Source organism: Stylophora pistillata, chromosome 2, assembly GCF_964205215.1.
Source record: "Stylophora pistillata chromosome 2, jaStyPist1.2, whole genome shotgun sequence".
NCBI classification, from domain to species: Eukaryota; Metazoa; Cnidaria; class Anthozoa; order Scleractinia; family Pocilloporidae; genus Stylophora; species Stylophora pistillata.
In genome coordinates, this window is record NC_142520.1 from 7,819,563 (window position 1) to 7,841,710 (window position 22,148).

The following is a 22,148-nucleotide window of genomic DNA, read 5'->3' on the forward strand; positions in this document are numbered from 1 at the left end:
TACTAGCTGTATTGCCTTTCCAGCTTCCCTTTCCCGATTTTTGAATGTTGTTGAGTTCAGTGTAGGCACATTGAGGATTGAAAGTAAATTGTTTAAATGGGTGTTGCCCACTTCTGTGTGTAAACAGCAAAGGGCAGCTCTCGTGTTCACATCAAAGGTCAATGAACCGCGTGCACCAGATCTGTGCTCTTTTGATGTTTTAATGCTGTTTTCCGCATTGCGTTGGCAGCATAGAACAGTAAACCCGCTTGCCAAGCCACTGTGCTGTTCTTCAATAACATTGCCAAGAGACAAAGGCCTAGAAATATTGTTAAATACACTGTAAACTAACAGGGAAAAAAGACTCCATCCACAACATTTGTTACGTTCTTTTATATGATAATGGTGTAAAATATGCTATAGTGCAGTTAAAAATAGTGAGAATTTACCGTAATGACAAAATGAGCATTCCTTCAGACCATCTGTAAGGGTTTCTAAGTCCACCAGTCTGGATCCTTGTGGCAGGTTCGCCTTCCTCTTAGCTTAATTTTGCTGATGGGAATCATGGTAGGAGACAATAGAACAGGTAGGCCGATAATTAGGACAAGGTTAGCAGGAAAATCTTACCAAAAATTGAGACTTCCGAATAAAGAAAAATGTACTTACCTCACGTGCTAGTGTCATTCGTTTTGCTGGGGGTTCGTTTTCCTTGGATATGTTATCATACTGGAGCCTCCTTTTGGAATTCCACGTTTTGAACCCTTCGTGTAACCTATTCATTTTTGTTTCTTTTCTGTTTTCGATCGCTTCCACTTTCCGAAAGCGACCTCACGCATTACGGATGTTATGTAAACTTCTGGTCTTTGACTGTCAATATTGGGCTCATTACTGGAAAGTATCAATGCCGTTTCACTCTCGTGAAGTAAACTTCGCGATTGTGAGACAAAAATTGTGCACTCGCGTGAAGCCGCCATGTTTGTTTACATATTTGATGCCATTTAAACACGAAGGGGCGCTTTATAAGGAAGTCTTCCCTGGGAAGACCTAGGCTCATTTGTAACTCACCGTTGACTTGTGCGGGTCAAATTTAAATGCTAGTAGACGGAAAAAAGGAGCTAATGAGATATCTATTGTTTACTTCCACCAGCATGGTGGCATGAGGTAACGTGCGAACCACCTACTTCGATCTCAAATTTACCACCACAAATAAGACAGTTTCCATTGGAGAAAGGAAATACAAATCTCAAAAATTCCTGTATTGTGATGAAGATATAAAACAACTTTGAGGAATGCACCTGCCGTTCACTGCTTTGTATTATCTGTAGCTCAAGCTGACTTGACTCTAAGAGTTCTACATCACACGACGGTTGATTGACAAATGGTCCAGTGGGACCTAAGGCTCCTTTTATAGCGCTCCTTCGAGTTTAAAAGCTCGCGGCATTTTCTTACCCACTCTTCGCGCGGCCAAAAACCCTATTGAGGACCCTCAATAGAGGTGTCTGCTGAAAAGAGGTTTGTTTATAAAGGGAAAAGTAAGACATTCATTTCTGGACTCGGCTTAATGACGGCCTATGACAGGGTGTCCGCTTAAGTGGGGGTCCACTTAATTGTAGTGGTCAATACCAATTGCAAAGAATCGTCATTCCAACTGAAGTGTTAGGGAAATAACGCGCGATAATCCAGTATTTTGAGGCGTGTTATTTCAACATAATTATTAAAATTTGTGATTTATGTCTGCAAATATAAATGTCAATTTATCGTTTTACAAAATAAATACGTACGAATTGCAGATTGATTTGATTCTCGCTTAGAGGTATCAATTTTTATTTCTTTGTTTGTTACGTACTATCTTTTCTCCTTAATGGAAAATGTGCAAAGAACAGAATGAACTGAACAATATATATGTACCTGGGAAATACGCGAGAGCGAGGCTAGAAAGAATTACCTCGGTTCTCTTTTGTTAACTTTGAAATAATTAAATTTCCTTTCTTTTTTTTTTTTGGAAAAAAAAATTATATATATATATCAGTTCTGATTTTGCAGTTAAATTCATATTGTTAACAAAAAGTCCATCCTTTTTTTACATGCGCAAAGCTGTGGTTGACAAAAAATGAATCAGTGTTTCATTGAATAATAGTAATATTCAGAATAGACCTATATATTTTCTTTTTGTGAATGATTTAGTACCGCTGCATTTTATTTGTAATATTTTTACAGCAGATTCATCTTCCAAACAAAACTATTCAGAGGGCCAACTGCCATATAGTAAGAAGAGTTTTTCATTATAATGACGTAAATGTGTCCCACTTGCAAGTACGATAATTAATCCGTTTTTAGACAAGCTAACCTACAAAATGTAATCTGATAAGTGGCGAGACCCAAAACCTTGCATTTGTAACGGTGCTAAGTACAAAAGTTGCAATTTGAGCAAGGATGACGCAAAGAAAAGCCATAAAACAGAACTCAATTTAAGCCTCGTTCTAATCGATGTATTACGATTCTTATAGAGAAGTAGCTGAGGTGTCTCTGAGATAGGCTGTCACAGTGAAGAAAAAAAAAAAAATAAATAAAAAAGCTCAGAATGACTCGAAACGGCTAGAATTTTGTACAACGAAAGTTTGGTGAAAAATATCGGTCACATTTACTAAAACTGCTAAGAACAAAACAAAATCTCTTTTTTTCTGAAACTACAGACAACCTTAGCAAAACAAAACAGGACCTCGTTGCAGTCATTTCTGGTGGCGTTGAGGTAACCAGAGGACTTGAGGAGAACATAACATTAATTGCTTCACTGTCATATGACCCGGAAGTTGCACATGGCAACCGATCAGGTATGAACTTTACCTGGCATTATGGTAATATCACAGCAGAGCGCTTCAACAAACAAGTGGAGTGGAAAGCGAAGAAAGGTTTCTTTACCACAGTAAACGAATCAGCTATAAATTATTATGGAAAAGCATCTGGCGAAACAATTTCCTTGAACAGGGAAGCTTTTTCTCTTAATCAGACCTACATAGTTAAACTGGAGGTGACGAAGGACATTCGTATTTCCACCGTTTATCAAGTAATCCATTTGTTAGAAGGAGACCCTCCAAAAATATATCAAAGGTTAGAGATTTACTTTTTCTTTTAAAGCTTTTAGGTTGTTCGTTTTGTTTTTGCTGTCGTTTTTGCTGCCGTTGTTTATACCTCTATTTATTCTTTACCTTGAATTTGCTCTTAAGTTTCGCTGCTGACACCTCTGCTGTTCTTTTTTTCCTGTTTTCTTCCTTATTTTGTTAGTATTCGTTGTTTCTGCTGTCTTGGTTTTTTATAGCATTGTTGGTGCTGTTAAAGATGTTGTTGTTGCTGACATTGCCGTTATTGTTTGTAGTAGTTACTTCATTAGCAGGTGCTCATATCAATGTTACATCACAGATACTGTCGCTCCTATTATTCATAACTAACATGCTCTCGTCAGACAACAGGAGTTCAAAACCCTTTCTTTGCTGAGTGACTGTCTAATATTTTTTTGCTTCCACCTAGATGTTTCTTTAACTGCCAACCTAAAAAGAGTCCCTTGGTTAAACTTGGAGTCCAATCTTTATGCCAGGGATTACAGTGCTCTAGAATATCTTCCTTTGAATGGATGCTCTACCAGCAAAACATCACTACCTGGCAAAGGAAACATAATTTACGAAACATCACAAGTACATTACTGAATTCAAGCAATTTTGTTATCAAAGGAGGTTCCCTTACTGGTGGAAGCAAGTATCGCTTGGTACTAATCATTACAACTACCGACGATTTATGGGGAATGAGTACTTACGACATTATCACGGCATTACCCCCCACAGAGGGGAACTGCTCGATCACTCCGGTAAACGGTATCTCACTGAAAACTGATTTTAATCTGAGCTGTAGCAACTGGGAAAGTGACAGCACCCCTCTGTCCTACGAGTTTCAATACAGGCTACAGAACGGTCTTTACAGTGTGTTATATCGTGGCGCTAACAACACCATAAGTGCTAAGATACCGCCTGGGAACAAGGCAGATAACTTTGTTGTCAAGTTCATCGCTACAGTAACTGACAACTTTGGAATTTCTGCTTCCCCAGTCCCTTTGACAGTCCAAGTAGGTCGATAATTATTGATTTGATTTCTAGCATGAGATGAAGTGGGAACAAACTAACCCTTTTTAGTTTCTATTAACTTAGACTAAGAAGCTCCATTTTAAAGGGGTAAGGTTCTAGAGACACTAAGGTGCTGTGTCGTGGAGAGAGTGTAACAAGAGCTCCTTTAAAAACTCTTTACTGTGGCCAAGTTACATTATCAACTCTGTTAATAAAACCAAATTTGTTTTTTAACTCAGTTCGTGAGCGGGCGGTGCAAAATCCTGCGATTTCATTGGTTCCGAGAGCGGGCAGTATTCTCCCGTCCGGCCCACTCATAGCGAGCAGTATCCTTTCCGTTGCGTGTTGAGTCGATCGCCCAGTATATCCTTAGCTTCGTCGTAGAATTTCATCAATATATTTTGTTCTATCGGCTGGTTAGCATTTGTAAGCTAGTCAGAGATTTCGGTAACGACCTTTAGCCAATAACTTCATAATTCCCTCCCTGCTTTTCAGATGGATTGACAAGCGGCCTACAAGAATCGTTTGTTAATCCAATAATCCTTCTCAAAAAATAACTAAGAAAGTTAAAACGAGAGGTACTCGAAGTTAACAATTCTATCGGTTCTACTGCTTTTATCCGTTTAAAATCAAAACTCTACGAAACAATTTGGTCGTTGTAAAACGTTGAATAAATGTTTGAGTTCTACTATGAATTAATTTTCGCTAATTATTTGCAAGTTCCAGAAATCTCGATATTTTTACGGTACATTTTACGACAGAAACCGAAGAAATTCGTTGACTGAAATTCCCATTACACCTCCTTGTGTCTACCTGGAAAAAGAAACATGTCATTTGGCTTCAATTTCTCGGTGGAAGAAATATTTCATAGACGCCATTACAGCAAGCAAACAAGCAGACTCTCACAGCTTCAAAATAAACGTTTCAATTTACTTACAATTTGACTCTCCTCGAAATTTAAAACTAAACAGGGATGACTCCTCGTAGATTAATCGTCGTTGGAGGAGAAGAATTCTTTCCGTAAAATTAGTGAGGAGTTTACATCTTAAGACAAGTCAAAATACTTTGTTTTTATTAAAAGTTTCAGCGGGCTTAATTTTTTTGTTACGCGCTATCTAATTGATAGGCGTCAGATCGTGACAGATAAATATAAAAAATGTTTCAACAGTTGCTTGGAGGCCTTTTAAATCACCTTATCAGTACGCAGATAAAACTGTTTCAGTAAAGCCTTTCTACTTAAATTGCATTCCCTTTGTTTTCTCTTTCATCTACTCACTAAAAAAATGTTCGTTTATGGAGGATCTTGCTGGGAGTTACAACCCTTAGTTGTTTGGGTTCTTTTACGAGCATTTCGTTGAGTTTAACAAAAAAAAATATTAATGCTATTCACCATTGGGTGGGTCCGTATTTGGAAAAACTGTGCCCTCTGTCTTGGGTATCCAAGACCTTGGGAATAACAAGTGAATAACAAGTCTTTATACTGTCAAACTCTCTTTAGGCATGTAATCACGTCGATACCTGCTTTGACCTTTTTTCAGATCGAGCCATATCAGCAAGGAAACCCAGATGGTATCACAAACCTTCTCGTGGCAAGTTTATTCAACGAATCCATCAACAGCGAAAACCTGAGAGAAGCGGCGCTACGTGCAAATTCTGTCATACAATCAGTTTTGCAAGAACCCTCAATAGATTTGCAGGAGAGATACAAGGTATTTTTAAAATCCTAATGCATACTAAAATAGTGAAACAAATCTAGTTCATCATAATCTTAGAATCCAAGAAACAAAGAGTTTTCCCGGAGAAAACTAAGAATAAAATTGTATCGAAATTCATATATCAAAACATCAACTTTCAAAGAACAAACAATTATATTCACTAAGTGTATTAGCATATTATCTTTAGTAAATCAAAGCCTCACATGTTCAATTTCTGAAATTTTGTGATGCTCAAGATCATGGCTTACGTGTTTTATGTCTTCTTTACATTTTTCTTGCGCCGGAACAAAGAGGGCTTATTATGAATAGAATGTAAACGCTGTCAGTCTTGAGTTTAATCTCAAACGAGTACTTTGAGTGTCTTAAAAAATTAACTTTAAAATATATTTCATTGGCGTAAATAACCAGTACACATCCCTTAGTTTCAGCTTGGACATATGTTCGAACTAGCGATGCGTTAGGAGCAGTCACATACTTGAAATTATATCATTTTGATGGTTGTTAGTGGCAAAATCATCAGGAGACCTGATACTTTGATTGTAAACTACCTTTAAAAATGATTTTTTTTTCGGAACGAGCCTCAGGTGTAGGATATAGTCTATTTTCTTGATTCTTTCCCGCCTAAAATAACCTTCAGTTGTACATATTTATTACTTTCAAGCTAATGGACTACATCCTTCTAAAATGTTCTTCCTTGGAAGCGAAAAATGCCATGGAGCTGCTTCAAAGCTCATCAGTTATCGGCTCTGCTCTTCAGGTTTTGGATAAAGTGAACCATGTGTCACTGGTAAGATACATAATATTGCTTTGGATGGGACACAACTGAGAGAATGACACATACATGTATATTTTATATTAATGTTTGAGTAACTTTGGTCGCTATGTCGATTTTTATAGCCAGACAGGCTCAAAACCCAACAGCAACAACAACGACAAAGATTGAAAATAAAATAAAAAAAGAAAAAAAGAAATAAAACCAAAAAACCTAAGCTAGACGGGGTAGTCAAGAGTAGGAGATTTTTAACTGTTGTACCGGTTGCTCGAGGTAGTTTTTCCGAGTAGCAAAGTCATCGATTCTCTTAGAGGCTGAGAGTTTCTAAAGGAACTGTGGTGCTGCGTCGGTCAGGGTGACTGGGTAATTTGGTTATATCAACTAAGTTGAGATTGTAAATTAGCCACCGTAACGAATAAAAAAGCTGACGTTTCGAGCGTTAGCACTTTGCTCTGACGAAAGGCTAACTCAGCTTCTTCATTCGTTTCGGTGGCCAATTTCTAATTTCGACTTAGTTGATATCACAAAATTACTTAGATTCTTTTAAAGCTTTCGTATCTCGTTCTTTACACTGGTGGCAACAGTGGGATCGCATGGAGTAGTTCGTCCGGAAACGAAATTTTATCGTGATGAATCTGTTCTGAAGCTCCGTGCTGGGGTACCCAACAGTCGAACACTTTTCTAGCAATGTTCCCAGACTTCTGATTCCTAAGTGGGTACAATTAAAGCCACTTGGAGAAATGATCGACCACAACTATACAGTACCGGTATCCTTGGGAGCTCAATGGGTATTCCACCATATCCATTGTTACCAACTCCCCAGGGCGACTACTGATGATTGGTAGCAGCAGAGCTCTTTTTGCAAAAACTGGGTTTTTCCTCCTCTGGCATGGCAAGTAGTTCCTGCACCGTTCTATGTCCAGAGACATATGCCGCCAGAAAAACCTCTCCTTGATCCTAACAGAAGTCTTGGCATTACCAAAATGGCCCAAGTTATCGAGCAACCTCAGAAGAACTCTGAAGTAAGGTTTCGGGGAACAAGTATCTGTCCTCAGCCCGGTTCCCAATGCCTCTACGCCTAAGGATACCGTCTTTCTCACACTCAGGTTTAGCCACTCTTTAACAATGCGAAAGCCCTGAGCTCCACGTCGTCCACGCTTTGCGGAGGGGAAGCTTTAGACACCAACAAAGATTTGATTTGGGAAAGTGTTGGGCAACTGTCTTGTTGTTGTCTGACAAACTCGAGGGACCATGCTTCTTGTTCCACAGTATTCACTCCTTGGACTCTACTCAAGGCATCTGTAACTGTATTCCTGCTTCCCGCGATGTGGTGAACTTTGCACTGAAACTCTCTGAATTTGTCGACCCATCTCCACAATCGACCACTGTGTTCCTTAGCTCGGGTCAGTAGCCACTGCAGAGATGATCAGTGAACAAGTCAAACTCGCGTCCAAGCAAATATGGACGTTAGGCTTTTAAGGCCTCAATCACCGCAAGGAATTCCTTTTCCGTGGTTGAATAATTGCATTCGAACTTGTTGAGTTTCCGTTCACCAAAAGTCACTGATCTTTTACTCCCACTTGCGTCAGACTGCTCCAGAACGAAACTCACTGCTCTGTCAGAGGCATAGCAGGAAACAGTAGAGCGTCGCAGCCTATCCGGGAGTTTTAAGGTCACTGATAAGCACAGAATTTCCTTCAGTTGTTCGAAAGCACTGTCACACTGAGGTATCCACACAAGTTCGGATTTGTTGAGGAGATCATGAAGTGGAACTGCCATATGGGCAAAATCCTTCACAAATCTCCTCCAGAATGTACAAACACCCAGAAACCGGCGAAGATCAGCTTCATCTTTAGGGACTTTCCAATCACAGTGTAACAAGAAAAGCTGATCAAATTCAAAGACAATACCCTTTGTCTAGTGTCTCAAATATGGCCATAAAAGGATATTTTGAAACAGTAGCTTTAGAGCCAAACAATGACTTATTAATTCACGAGGAAAATTCAAACTCGCTACCATTACAATAGCGAAATTTACGAGGTAAATTCGAACATAGCCGATTACTGCACAAGCGCGAAATTTGAATATTTGGCAAAGGCGCGTTTATGTCAAATCTTACCCTGGGGAGGAAGACGGAGTTACTTTTCGTTCAAGGTCACTTGCTACTCAGGGAGGGTTGGTCAAGACACAGAATGACGCAACTGAGAGACTGTCAAAGAGTGGTGAAACCAAATGAAATTTGAATCAGTGTGAATGGTCACGAATGAAACTTGTTTGAATTAAACTCATTCCGTGAAACTGACCGGCAGCCCGGTTCCACATCTCACAATGTTAAGCCGCAGCAACAAGAGCGATTTTTTGCTTGCGATGGAGATGCAGTTTTTTCTAAATTTGTCGCGTCGCCAGCGCGCAGTGCAAATCAGCCGTGTAGCCACCCTCGCGCAACTGCTGCGATGGTGACAGCTACTACATCGCTGAAAAAATCGCGAGAAGTTACAAGTGAACTTTTCGTGACAAAATCACAGACTTTGTCACCCGTGTAGCCGTATTGACGAAGTTTTTCATCCTCTGGGAAAAAGAACAAACAAAAAGCAAAAACCGAGATGAATTTTGAATTCTTGGAGAGATGAATAACTGAATGCCACTGAAGGTTTTATGTGCCATGAAGATGGCATCTGTTTTTCCAGACGGCAAGATTTGTCTTCACTCTCCAGATCTCAAACGACATTTTCCACCGACAATCTTTATTAGTTATGAAGATTGTCACCCAGAATTCAGCGACATATCCTGGACTTTTATTGAGACACTGGCGCTAAATTTAAAAGCTAATTAGAAAATGATTGTCAAACAATAAAGGAAAAGGGCTGAAAATGTCGAGGAAGGCTTACGTTCTATTCGTTTACGGATAAACTACTTTTCAAATGCTACTTTTACCATATGGCTTTTAGAAAAGAAAGTTTAATTGAACAGTGTATCATTCTCACTTTGCTCTTGCGCTTTCAGAAGATGTCGCAAAATTGCCTTGAAAATGTTAGCATTCTGCTTGTATAAGAATTCGATCTCAGCGCACTTTCAGGCGTAATTTATCTTCATTCAATTGCTAGATTTCTCTTTTACCATACGTTTATTTTTATTTGACATTCTAGAAAGCATTTTAGAACATAGCTAGCCGAGTGGCGCAATCAAATTCATTATACGTAAGCGTGCTCAAAATCCCGATAGTGTACGCTGATAGCGTACGCTATCGGGATTTTAGAGCACGTGGGAAGTTTGGAGAGCACTCAAGAAGCTAGCGTTTCCCTCGGCTATCGCCTCGGGCAACTCTTACGCTTCTTTCGTGCTCTCGAAACTTCCCGCGTGCTCCATAACTCGATAGTGCACGCTAAAGCATGAACCAATTGTTAAATAGAAATTTTCAAGGGATTTCAAACTTTGGAAGTAGTCGCAAAACGCGAAATTTGTCCTTAGGAGTCTCCCACGAGAGTACAAGTGACCTATTTTAAACTTCCCGCGAGAATATCAATATCTGCTAAGCTCCGCCTCCGCAAACAATCGCGCACACGCCGCCTAATTAGTAGCTAGCAGAACCGCGCAATCAAATTCAATATTTGTAAGCGTGCTCAAAATCCCGATAGTGCACGCTGACAGCGTCAGCAAATCGCTTCGCCAGAAATTTTTTTTTCGCGCGAGCGGCCGATTGTTCGCGCGGGAAAAATAATACATTTCGCGACAATAATGGATACAAACAGAAACTCGGCCTACTATTCCGAAAACGAAGACAATGTTTCGACCTTTTCCCTTGGGCTAGAGTTCTTAAATGAGGCAGAAAAAGAGAAAAACAAAGGAAAAGGAGACTCGGCATCAGCGCCGTCATGATTCGCTTCAACTGATATTGTTGTCCATTTTTCCCGTCGGATTTGATACACAATTCTACCGGCTATGTTCTAAAAAATTGGGTCATGCTTTCAGCTGTGCGCTATCGAGTTACTGATCACGTGGGAAGTTTGGAGAGCACTCAAAAAGCTAGAGTTGCCCTCGGCTATCGTCTCGGGCAACTCTTACGCTTCTTTCGTGCTCTCCAAACTTCCCGCGTGCTCCATAACTCGATAGTGCACGCTAAAGCATGAACCGATTGTTAATTAGAACATAGCTAGCAGAGTCGCGCAATTAAATTCATTATACGTGAGCGTGCTCAAAATCCCGATAGTGCACGCTGATAGCGTCAGCAAATCCGACCTCGCCAGAACTGTTTTTTTTTCGCGCGAGCGGCCATTGTTAGCGCGGGGAAAAATAATATATTTCGCGACAATAATGGATACAAACAGAAACTCGGCCTACTAGTCCGAAAACGAAGACAATGTTTCGACCTTTTCCCTTGGGCTAGAGCTCTTAAATGAGGCAGAAAGAGAGAAAAACAAAGGAAAAGGAGACTCGGAAACAGCGCCGTCACGATTCGCTTCAACTGATATTGTTGTCCGTTTTTCGCGTCGCATTTGATGCACAATTCCCCCGGCTATGTTCTGAAACAATTGGTTCATGCTTTCAGCTGTGCACTATCGAGTTATGGAGCACGTGGGAAGTTTGGAGAGCACTCAAGAAGCTAGAGTTTCCCTCGGCTATCGCCTCGGGCAACTCTTACGCTTCTTTCGTGCTCTCCAAACTTTCCGTGTGCTCCATAACTCGATAGTGCACGCTAAAGCATGAACCAATTGTTAATTGAAATTGAGGCGGTAACTTGACAATGCTTAAAAAACTATAAAAGCTTTTAAGATATGATCCGTGCAAATATATTCAACAATCGTTCTAGAATGCATGTCGGAACATGGGTGCACGTTACTCGCATTCACTCCTATCGATGTTAAAATAAGCCAACACATTGGTTTGGACGACGAAGAATGTTGAAAGGGAACTAAAAGAGAAACCATCTAATTACACGCGGCCGCTTCATAAGAAACGATTAAAACAATAGATGGTTATTTTCTCACCTCCCTGATAAGAATGATCTATTGACAAGTCTCAAGCGATGCACTAAAAGCAATCGCTTTGTTTAAGTTATCCATGAATGAACACAAGACACAAAATGATGGTAACTACACCCAAGTATCGTCCTTGGTTCCGAAACCCTTCCATCTCACCCGATACTCTTTACGTCCGTCAGTTGAACGCACAGACAGAATTTTTGGGACTTCGTAGTACTTCGACATTTTTTCGCAACAACGAGATCTAATTTTGATAAAGCTCAGTTAATGATCACTTAAAAATAGCTGTCTTTATGGCCACGCACCGAAAGAACATAAAATTATCACACGGCAACAATAGTAGCTTTAATTATGCGATGTTCTATTGTCGACAAATAGGAAGGCGGAGTAACTTAAAACTATCTCCTCTTTGTTAAATGCCGCGGGGGCCACCAGAGTTTTCACTGGGAGACTAAAGTAGAACGACAACCCTCAAATATCACTGATTTTTTTAACCCACAACAATGGCCCATTTCTTGATACGGACTATATCCAACTTCCCTGGTTGTGGTCTTATCCCATCCTTGTCAATGACATGACCAAGGAACCCGACTGAGCTTGTTGCAAACGAGCAGTTCTTGCCAGATAGCTTAAAATCAGCTTTCCTGATCGTTTGCAATAACCTCCCAATGCTTTATAAATGCTTTTCAAAGCCAGAGGGAAAACAAATCACATCATCCAAGTAAGCCATAACATCATTGGTATCCAACACTTGCAGCATGTCCTCGATCACAGCCTGGAACATTCCTGGGGCCCTCGCAAGCCCAAAAGGCAACCGACAATACTGAAACAAAGAAAAACTAAAAACAAAACAAGTCATTCTTAGTGATTTCTTGATCTTACATTAACTAAATCACCACAAAATATCTCTACAAAGGTCAACGAAAACAAAATTGAAAGTAGCCAATTTCAGCCGCTCAACCTAATTTGCACTCCACAGAATATCTCCTTGATTGCGGTCCGTTCGATGACGTCCCTTTTATGGTCTCTCGCCCAGAAAAAAGACGTAGCAGATATAGACCTGACAACTAAGTCAGCAGAAAACTTGGCTTTGTGTTTAAATAGCGTGTTGAAGGCAGCAGCCGTGATTGCTTCAGAGGATTCAAAATCAAGTTTTCAAGAACAGGTATTGTAGTGTACATTTAGGTGGTGTCGACAGGTCTACGAATTAAATAAACACTCTTTTCTAACGTATCCGTGTGTGCAAGCAAATTCTTCTTTTTTCTCTTTCCACCTTACGGTCATTATCATTGGTGAGTGGTCTACAGCAGATTGCTGTTGACTTCACCGTCACTCCTTTCCTCTTTCAGATTTCGGACCTTTTTGTTTCAAACTTTTGACAATTCATAATTTGTTTATATTCTATGTTTATATGTGTCATTTCTGCAGGGTAAGATGTTGGTGAAGATTTCGATGAAGGTCCTCGAAAACGTTACAGATTCAATGCTGGTCTTGACTGTCCCTGATGAAAAAGCAATAACAATCACAGCGGGGAAATTGTCCATGAAACTTGGAAGATATAGCCTCCAAAGACTTTCAGGACTGGAAATAAAAGCAGGACAAGGGCGGTTTATGTTACCGTCTGAAAACCTGTTGATAGTCTCTGGAGTAAATAAAACAAGTTTTGTAGATGCTAAGGTAGGTATTTATGCCCTAAAGGCAAAGTTAATGTATTTGTGGCGAAATCAGGAGAGTATTTGTCAGCAAATAGCGACGCCAGTGAAGTCAAAGTAATAAAGTAGCACACTAAGTACCCTGAGGACTGCTTATATACAGAAGCAAATCTAATTCCTTATTTTTCTTTTGACTTGTTCAACTCTAACACTTGGTATAGCAAAGGAATCGAATCGAGTCAAGCTTGATTTTCTTAATATCCCCTTAAATAGATTATAAAACTAAGTTAAAAACAGCATCAAGTCTCTCAAAATCCTTAGTCGTCGCTTTTCACTCTGGCCCGAGATTCTCGCTTGCAAATGTTTAAAAACAAATGACCAGGCAAATAAAATTGTATATTTGGTTCATTGTTTTCCAAATATATATCTATACATATAAGTAGAAAGTGCTGTTTCGGCCTTCTAGTCCTCATCAGCGCATTAGCTTACGTTTAATAGTAGGACAAAATCCCTTGTAAAAACAAACAAACAAACAAACGAGGCTGAAATGATGTTATTCTTTTAGATGCTATCATTCTCTTTCAACCCTTACACTTGGGATGGCACAAAGGAGCGAGTTGGCTCTGATGTTGTAACCCTGCAGTTGAAAAACAACGACAGTGAGCCTATTAAAGTATCAAATCTCCCAGAAGACATTGTCGTCATAGTTACGCCATCGAAACTTCAAAAAAAATTTGTAGAGAAGTCATGGTATTTCACGAAATATGATAATATACGTTTCCACGAGATAAACGTCAAACATGAAAACACCTTGCTAATCCTGGAAATAAAACCTCAAGACCCAACTCTACATCTGTTTGTTTATATGCGTTTTGGTCAGCGGCCAACATCTCAATACCACGACCTTAATGCCACAATCTCTCAAGAAAAAAGGTGTGTTTGGATGCTACGTGCGCGTGAAAAAAGTCAAGAACAAACAGTCTGCTCCTTTAATCCACATGCACCGATACAAGTTCTGGCTGAGCATCCAGGGAAATACTTTCTTAGCGTAAAAAATGCCAAAGCCACAATGAAGTTATCTCACAAAAGACAGAAAAGATCTTGTTTTGGAGAAAAGCGAGGGAAGCGCTCCTGCGTCGAAGTCAAAGATCCACCACCCACCCCACACCAGGATGAAAATGTCCCTGTGATTCCAGCTTATGATTCCACAACAGATGAGAACTACACTCTGAAGGTGGCCTTAGGTAGTTGTGTTTACTGGTCAGGAAAATTTGACAAGTGGATATCATCTGGCTGTCGGGTAAGTGAAAAGTTAAAATTGAATGTTAGGACAATAATTATTGCTATAGTTTTGCATTGCTTTCAACGCATTTCAGATAAGTCGTTCCTTTCTTAGTAATCTTTGAAAAATTATTAAGGTATTGTAATAATCTTCACTCACTAGGCTTATCATTGTATTCAGGCCAAACGTTGTTTTGATAACATTTTCCGTTGGTTCTGCTATCGTAAAAAGTCGAATAAATTTGATAACCAACAAAAGCTTAGCAGCACCTTAAAAGAGGAAGATACAGAGTGATAAGTAGCGCCAGCCAAAATCATTCTGATATATTTAATCAGTTACATCTTCCTTTTAATTGATAATTCTAGGTTTTGGCAGCATCAGACCGATTCATAAACTGTAGCTGCAATCATTTGACATCATTTGGAGGAAGTCTATTAGTTGAACCGAATCCTATTGACTTTGACGAGGTTCTAGTCCAGTTCCAGCAGTTACCGGAGACTGGAAATATTGCAGTAATTGTGGCTATGGCGGTGGTTCTGTTGTGTTATGCGTCTGCAGTTGTTATCGCAAGGAAATTCGACAAGGAAGACGCGAAAAATGTAAGTAAAGAACCAGATTTTGCTTGTGACCATTATTTTCACGGGATTTGCTCTCCAGTACACTGTATAATTGGTTACACCCAAGATCTTATTGTAAATTCGAACCTCCAACTGCTAAACATTATTTTGTGAATAAGTCATGAACATTTGCTAATAGATGAAGATAACAACTCTTGTACTTGATAAGTTTGAATATTATCATTCCCTATTTACTGGATAATGTTTCGATATAAAGGATAGAATTTACATATGGATCACGGTTGGGAGAACCAAGGCTTTTATTTTTTTTTTCTTACATTATTTGCTTTAAAGACTTTTCTTGATGAATTTGTTGATGGTGAATTAATAGTCAATTAGATTAAACCGTCTCTAATATTAATTAGCTAGTCATGTAAATCAATTATTCTTTTTCATTTTTTGTGTGTTTTTTTTTTAAGGAGGAATTCCCGATCCACCTTCCATCTTCTTCAAACAGTACGTGTGAATACGAAATAGTGATTACTACTGGTGCGTGGAAAAATTCGGGTACAACTGCTCATGTTGCTTTGGAGATTTACGGTTCTGACGGAAAGAGTGGAATTCTTCATCTCAGCCAAGAAGAGCCTGGTGCAATTAATATGTTATTTTCTCGAGGTCATTCCAATGTTTTTGTATTTTATGTTAATAAATCACTTGGTTCGATTCAAGGACTACAGACTGGTCATGATAATTTTGGAAATAGTCCTTCGTGGTTTCTTGAGGAAATTCTGATTCGGGACGTGCAAACTAACCAGTCGTGGAAATTTATGGCGAGTCTGTGGTTTGCTCTTGAGCGGGGAGATGGGCGCATCGAGCGAACAATCCACAAGGCCTCAAATTATCTGGATTTCAGCAGTGAAGTTGCAAGACGTTGGCGAAGAGGCCTCGCGGAGTGGCATATTTGGATTTCAGTTGCAGCGAAACTACGAAGAAGCCGCTTTACAAGAGTACAGCGGCTTTCTTGCTGCCTGTCAGTGCTTTTGACATCCATGCTTGCTAACGCGATGTTCTATAAGTTACAAGGAAATTACGAACAGCCTATCCAAGTTGGACTGATTAAAATGTCGTGGAGACAAGTTGTGACTGGCTTTGAAAGCGCACTTGTTGTGGCACCCATAAACATTGTCATAGCGTTATTTTTTCAGAAAGGAGCTGAAAAGTGTGCAACAAACAACGGCTATTGTCATAAAGGCACCCTTATCACTGGTATCGCTTGGTTTTTGTTCTTCTGTTCTTGTACTGTTTCGGCTGCGTTTTCAATCTTCTACAGTCTAATTTGGGAAAAGAGTGTCAGCGAGCAGTGGCTATCTTCGATGCTTATCTCATTCGCCCAGGACGTAACAATCAAGGAACCAGTAAAGGTGTTCTTCACAGCTCTAACTATTGCAACCATTTTAAGGATAAAGGCAAAGAGATCAAAAGTACATGCCTCTGAAAGCCCTCAGCAGGCTAAAGCTGAGTACTCTAAACAAAAGTTTTGGGCACTGCAATTATCAGATGTGGAAAAGATGAGGAGACAACAAGCTAAGAAACAGAACCTGACACGTTACTTCACAGAATTGGTTGCATACCTGGTCTTCGTTTTCTTGCTAATGGCAGTGTGCTATGGAAATAGAAATGATCATCGGTACTTGATGACGAAATCAATTAGAGATGGACTACCAAGCTTCAGCAGGGTGAGTAGAGGTTATTTGATTTTGATTACTATGTTGGTGAAATTGCCGCGTTTGATTGATCTTACGGCTTTTATTCCTATGAGATTGACATTCTATCAACATTTGAACTCTCAATATTCTTTTGTTCATTCTTCCCTCTTGCTGCTACACATTTCCTTGTTAATTAGTTACAAGAATTTGGTGTTAGATCAAGGCTTCAAATTTTACATTATATCTTTGAGCATTCTTATTACCTGTTTATGAATCGATATCTTGGGGAGAAGCTCTATGTTAATCACTTCTGGGAGTTACAAGGTTAAAGGAGGAGATTCAAAAAGTGGCTGCTAACTCATACAAACATCGTTGAAATAAATAAATAAAAATTAATTTTTGAAGGAATGGGGTGTAATGTGAAATAGAAATAATTTTGGGAATTAGAAATAATAGTTTAAAAATCGGGCTTAAACATACTTACTCGTCTGTGTGGATCAAACTTCTCATCTATTCATACAGCTAAACGTATCAACCAAACGAAATATATCTAATCCGACGATCTTCTATTAATTCAGGTGAAAAACAACACTATGTACTGGAACTGGTTACAGAAAGTTTACATCCCAGGAGTGTTTTCCGGCAGATGGTACAACGGTCAAGAGGAGAAGAAAACAGTGTATATTGGTAATAAACACTCTCTTCTTATCGGCATGGCTCGAATAAGGCAACTCAGAGTGAAATCGAGTAAGCGTTTCCTTGTTTGTTAGTTTAATTCTTTATTCATTAATTGTCTTGGATTTTAGTGACAAGGCTATTTACACATGCACACTTATTTTAACACTTTATAGTCACACACGTACAACCCGCTCTGATAGTGAAATAATAGTGTCAAATCTCTCGGCTTCTGACCATTCTAACAGTTGGTGACTAGTGGAAAGCTGCGTTTTTTATTCAACGTAAAAGTTACAATCGATAAACGGCATTCCTCTCCCCCTTAGGTAAATTCTAAGGGTTCTACAAGTATCTTTTATTTGTCATAACAGAGATGTCTTTTTTTAAATTACGATTGAAATGATGCAAACCGCAGAGTACAACGAACACCAAAACAAGCTTCTTTGGTAACAATCCTTTGTTTTTCAAAATGCAGCACAGTGTAAAGTCCCGAGCTATATCGAAGAATGTTTCGAGGGATACTCGATAGAGAACGAAGACAAGGCCGCGTACAATAAACCAGGCTGGAGGCCTGTTGAGAATGTTACGAGGAATGTCGAGTTGCTACGTCTTTGTCCGAAGCCATGGCGATATCAACATGTTGAAGACACCGACACTATACCTAGGTGGGGACAGTTCTCCTATTATCATGGAGGAGGATTTGTAGCAGACCTCGGATATCAGAATCATACAGGATTCAGCATAGTAACAGATTTACAAAAAAACAATTGGCTTGACAGAAAAACTCGAGTGGTCATCGCAGAGTTTTCTACGTTTAATCCATCAGTAAATGTTTTAGGTGTTGCCACATACTTCTACGAGGTTCAAACATCTGGGCTGAAAACAGCCTCCATGCAAACCCACAGTCTGTCAATTGATTCTACTAACACTTCCTCTCATCAGTTTTATTCGATTTGCACGTTTCTCTTCATTGTATCTGTTTTTTTGTATTTTGGGAGAGAAAGCTTGAGGCTTTATAATCATCGATCTCGATATTTTAGGTCCATATGGAATTGGATCGAGATATTCCAAATTTTTTTCTCTCTGTTTGCAGTGGTGACTTATATGATACGACAGAGTAAAGTTATTTCAACGATGGGCAAAGTGCATAAAAACATTTACGCAAATCCAAGTTTTCAAAAAGCTATCACTTGCCAAGAAGTAGAGATCGCCGTCCTTGGTATCCTGATTTTCATCGTCACTACCAAGCTCTTGCGAATCATTCGCTTCAACAATCATGTTGCTCTATTCACCAAAACATTGAAGATATCTGCACGATCTTTGATCTGGTTTAGTTTTGTTTTTCTAATTTTCTTTTTTGCGTTTTTGCACTTCGGTGTCTTGATGTTTGGTTGTGTATCTGAGCGCTACTCTTCGGTGCTAAAAGGAGCTTATTTCCAACTTGAGCTAACTCTTGGTCGAGTGAAAGCTAGACCAATCAATGAACTAGCAGAGGCCAACACCATATACGCCAAAGTATTCGCGTTTTTAATTCTTTTTACTCTTACTATCCTCTGCATGAACTTTTTTATTGGGATAATCAATGATGCCCTTTCGGATGCCAAGAACAATGTCAACGAAAATGAGCTGTATGAACTTATTGATGAGGACCGTTGCCCGACCTCAGAAAAAAGAAAAGAATTTTTCGATGCAATCAGTAAGACACTGAGTCAGTCGAGAGCCTCTAAAAAATCAGTAGAAGTGAAAGAAATAGAATCAGAAAACGTTAGCCTTGACTCCAAGAACCCTTCCAATCTAAACTTTGATTTAATAAGCCAGGCTATCGTAGCCTCGAGGGAGAAAAGATCTAAAGGGACAATGAATAAACAACAATGCAGCACAAGGAAACAATCACTTTTTGACAAGATAAGCAACATGTTAAAATCTCTGAAAGGTGAAAGCAATGACGAATGCAGAAAACGTACAGAAAAAAAGAAAGTACGATTCCAAGAGGATATCGTTGAGTCTTCTCTCTGCAAATTACGTAGGAGAAAGCACGACCTGTTACAACGGCTGGAGAGAATTGTGTCAGGGTTCTCAGAAGAAGACGAAGATTTTCATTATTTATTAAAAACAGCAGAGGTTCGTCACTTCAAGGTTTAAAGACAATAATAAGAATAAGTGAAAGAAAGTAAATAGCTATATAAAAAATCATGCAGATAGATAGATGGATAGATAGATAGATAGATAGACAAACAGAGAGCACATAGATAGATAGATAGATAGATAGATAGATAGATAGACAGATGGATAGATAGATAGATAAACAGACAGACAGACAGATAGATAGATAGATAGATAGATGGATGGATGGATGGATAGATAGATAGATAGACAGATGGATAGATAAATAGATAGATAAACAGACAGACAGATAGATAAATAGATAGACAGACAGACAGACAGACGGACAGATAGACAGACAGATAGATAGATAGATAGATAGATAGATAGACAGACAGATAGATAGACAGAAAGATAGATAGATAGTTTATTTATCCACACAACGCCTAGGAGCTTTTAGCATACTTGTTTACAACGCGCACATGCAATTACAAAATACTGAGAATCATGAAAATTACAGAAGTATAAAAGACTTTAAATAAACATGTGCAGAGCAGAAACAGAAAAAGAATAAGCATCATGTGGAAAGCAGAAATAGAAGCGAGCTCTCATTAAATTTAAAGATTTGAGAGATGATATTTGTTTCTTAGAGTTTCATGATACTTGCTGTAAATATTGTTGATCACTTTTATTCCTTGGAACTGGTGATTTCTTTTTATCTTATTCGACATTTTATTACTTTTATCTATTGTAGTGTAATGATGGAATTGAATAAGTGCGCTCATTGAATTGGACTTACTTGGCTATTTCTTTAGATTTTTTTTTTTTTTTTTTTTTTTTTGGGGAGAAACTAGCAGAACCATGCTACTCTGAAATTCGAACGGAAATAAAGTTATATGCAGGATTGGCATTCTTTTGCTGGTCTCTGGCGTGTTGACCCACTCCTCCCTTATGCTTGACCAAGTTTTCATGAGATATACACTAGGGGGATCCTTAGAATAACGAAAGAGATGGGGTTTGCCGCATTTTAAGAGGTTATTTTAATCTAAAGGCGATTCAAAATGATTTTAAGACGACTAGCCACAAGGATACAATTATGCAGTTTTAAAAGGAAGTGGCGTTTTCAATTCATAATTTTTTGGGGGGGGTCGTGACACTTTGTTCAAAAGAAGCATCGGAGCAAGAGGCATCGAGCAAGAAGCATGTAGCCATACTCTGACATAAGCAATCAATGCGTAACGATTTTTTTTCAATATATTTATTAAATATATGGAAACATGAACATTAACTATATCGAAACATGAACGCAAAATTAGTTTGCATTACGTACATTTGCAATGCATATTAAGGAACTTTTATTTTACTTATATGTCATAAGGTTTGGAACTTTTGTTAAAATTTAGAGTGTTGACAGACCCCTCTGCGCCCCTCCCTCCCCTCCCTTCATGTTTATCCTAATGCCGACATTGGCATACGATGTAAACGTTAACAATTAGAGCGCACAGCCTCATTTCCTTGATGGATGGACGGATGCCATTTTTGTTTTTTTTTTCATTTAACAGATTGGATAATTGCAATAGCTTTCGATAGGGATAATACCAATTTACAAAAGACTTCTACATTTACCCATGATTCCTGAACTATTTTCATGAATCGCGTATTTTACCACCCTTTTGCTATTTGCGTTACCACAAAATGTAAACCAATCTATTTTCATAGCTCTTGAGTTGCTTGTTTTAATGATACCAACCATTGCCCCTCACCTGATGGAAATAGCCTCTAGCCCCATTGGTCCGTTCATAAGGAGAAGAAAATAATCGTGACTTATGTCAGTAATAAGCGATCGAGTATCGTTTTCCCCATTACACGGGCTATCTTTAGAACGTCAGAAAGTCTGTTGTGCTTGGGTTGCTATCGAGTGGGCTTCAATACGGTAAAATGTTTACAGTACCGTCAATACATTGTGCGCTGAGTAAGTACAAACTTTATTTTATCCAGTGGTTATGCGCAACAACTGAAAGGGAAGTAGTGAACGGTTAGATAAAGATATCTCGGTATTGGAACATCCTGTAACCCCAAGCGAAATCCAACCGGAAAGAAGATATCATCGGCGGCTTTTAATAGGCTCTCCCGACGAAACAAATCAAGCCTTGTTAATATCTGTTCTTGACTTGTATTATACTTGAAAAGAATATAGGTAATAAAGATAAATATATAAGTAAAAACAAAGGAAGGGGTAAGATTAGACTTGTTTCGGAATGTAGCTTTTTGTTTTGTCAAGACGCAAAATCATTTGGAAACAGTTAACCACATTGAAAAAAATACGCGGTTATGAAATTGAAATGCGCGATATACTTTATTGTTGCTGTGTCATAAATAACGTTCAGTGCAACACCTTTCAGAAATAATATGTAGGGTCTTTCAAAATAATAGCCTAATTACCTACCTTCTGAAGTTTCTGTGACAAGATGTCAACCGACAAGCACACACTTTAAGATCTCCTTCGCACGATAACGAATGGAGTTTCGTTTAAAACTTATTTAGATGTTTTACTTGCGGAATGAACAATCTTGTACGAAAAAGGGAAGGGTGTTCACTCCGAGCTCATTTTATAAA

The 22,148-nt window shown here is 38.9% G+C and overlaps 2 protein-coding genes across 3 annotated transcripts in view; one reads left to right on the top strand and one right to left on the bottom strand.

Annotated features, from left to right (window-relative positions):
• LOC148736918 (uncharacterized) overlaps positions 1-22,148 on the bottom strand; it is a 700,731-nt gene that overhangs the window by 367,026 nt on the left and 311,557 nt on the right. The gene's annotated exons all lie outside the window — the stretch shown is intronic.
• LOC148736937 (polycystin-1-like protein 2) lies at positions 544-20,436 on the top strand. The gene is made up of 12 exons (XM_088749214.1): positions 544-565; positions 2,673-3,087; positions 3,505-4,093; positions 5,630-5,800; positions 6,468-6,593; positions 12,537-12,722; positions 12,986-13,234; positions 13,775-14,509; positions 14,857-15,090; positions 15,528-16,784; positions 17,333-17,501; positions 17,905-20,436. Exons 1-12 carry the CDS (start codon positions 544-546, stop codon positions 19,569-19,571), a joined length of 5,820 nt encoding a protein of 1,939 aa, XP_088605340.1. The 3' UTR covers positions 19,572-20,436.

Coding starts and splice junctions, on each gene's coding strand:
- LOC148736937 (XM_088749214.1), top strand. CDS start 544: ATGGTAGGAGACAATAGAACAG. Junction 566..2,672: donor GGTAGGAGACAATAGAACAG/GTAGGCCGATAA, acceptor CTGAAACTACAG/ACAACCTTAGCAAAACAAAA. Junction 3,088..3,504: donor CCTCCAAAAATATATCAAAG/GTTAGAGATTTA, acceptor GCTTCCACCTAG/ATGTTTCTTTAACTGCCAAC.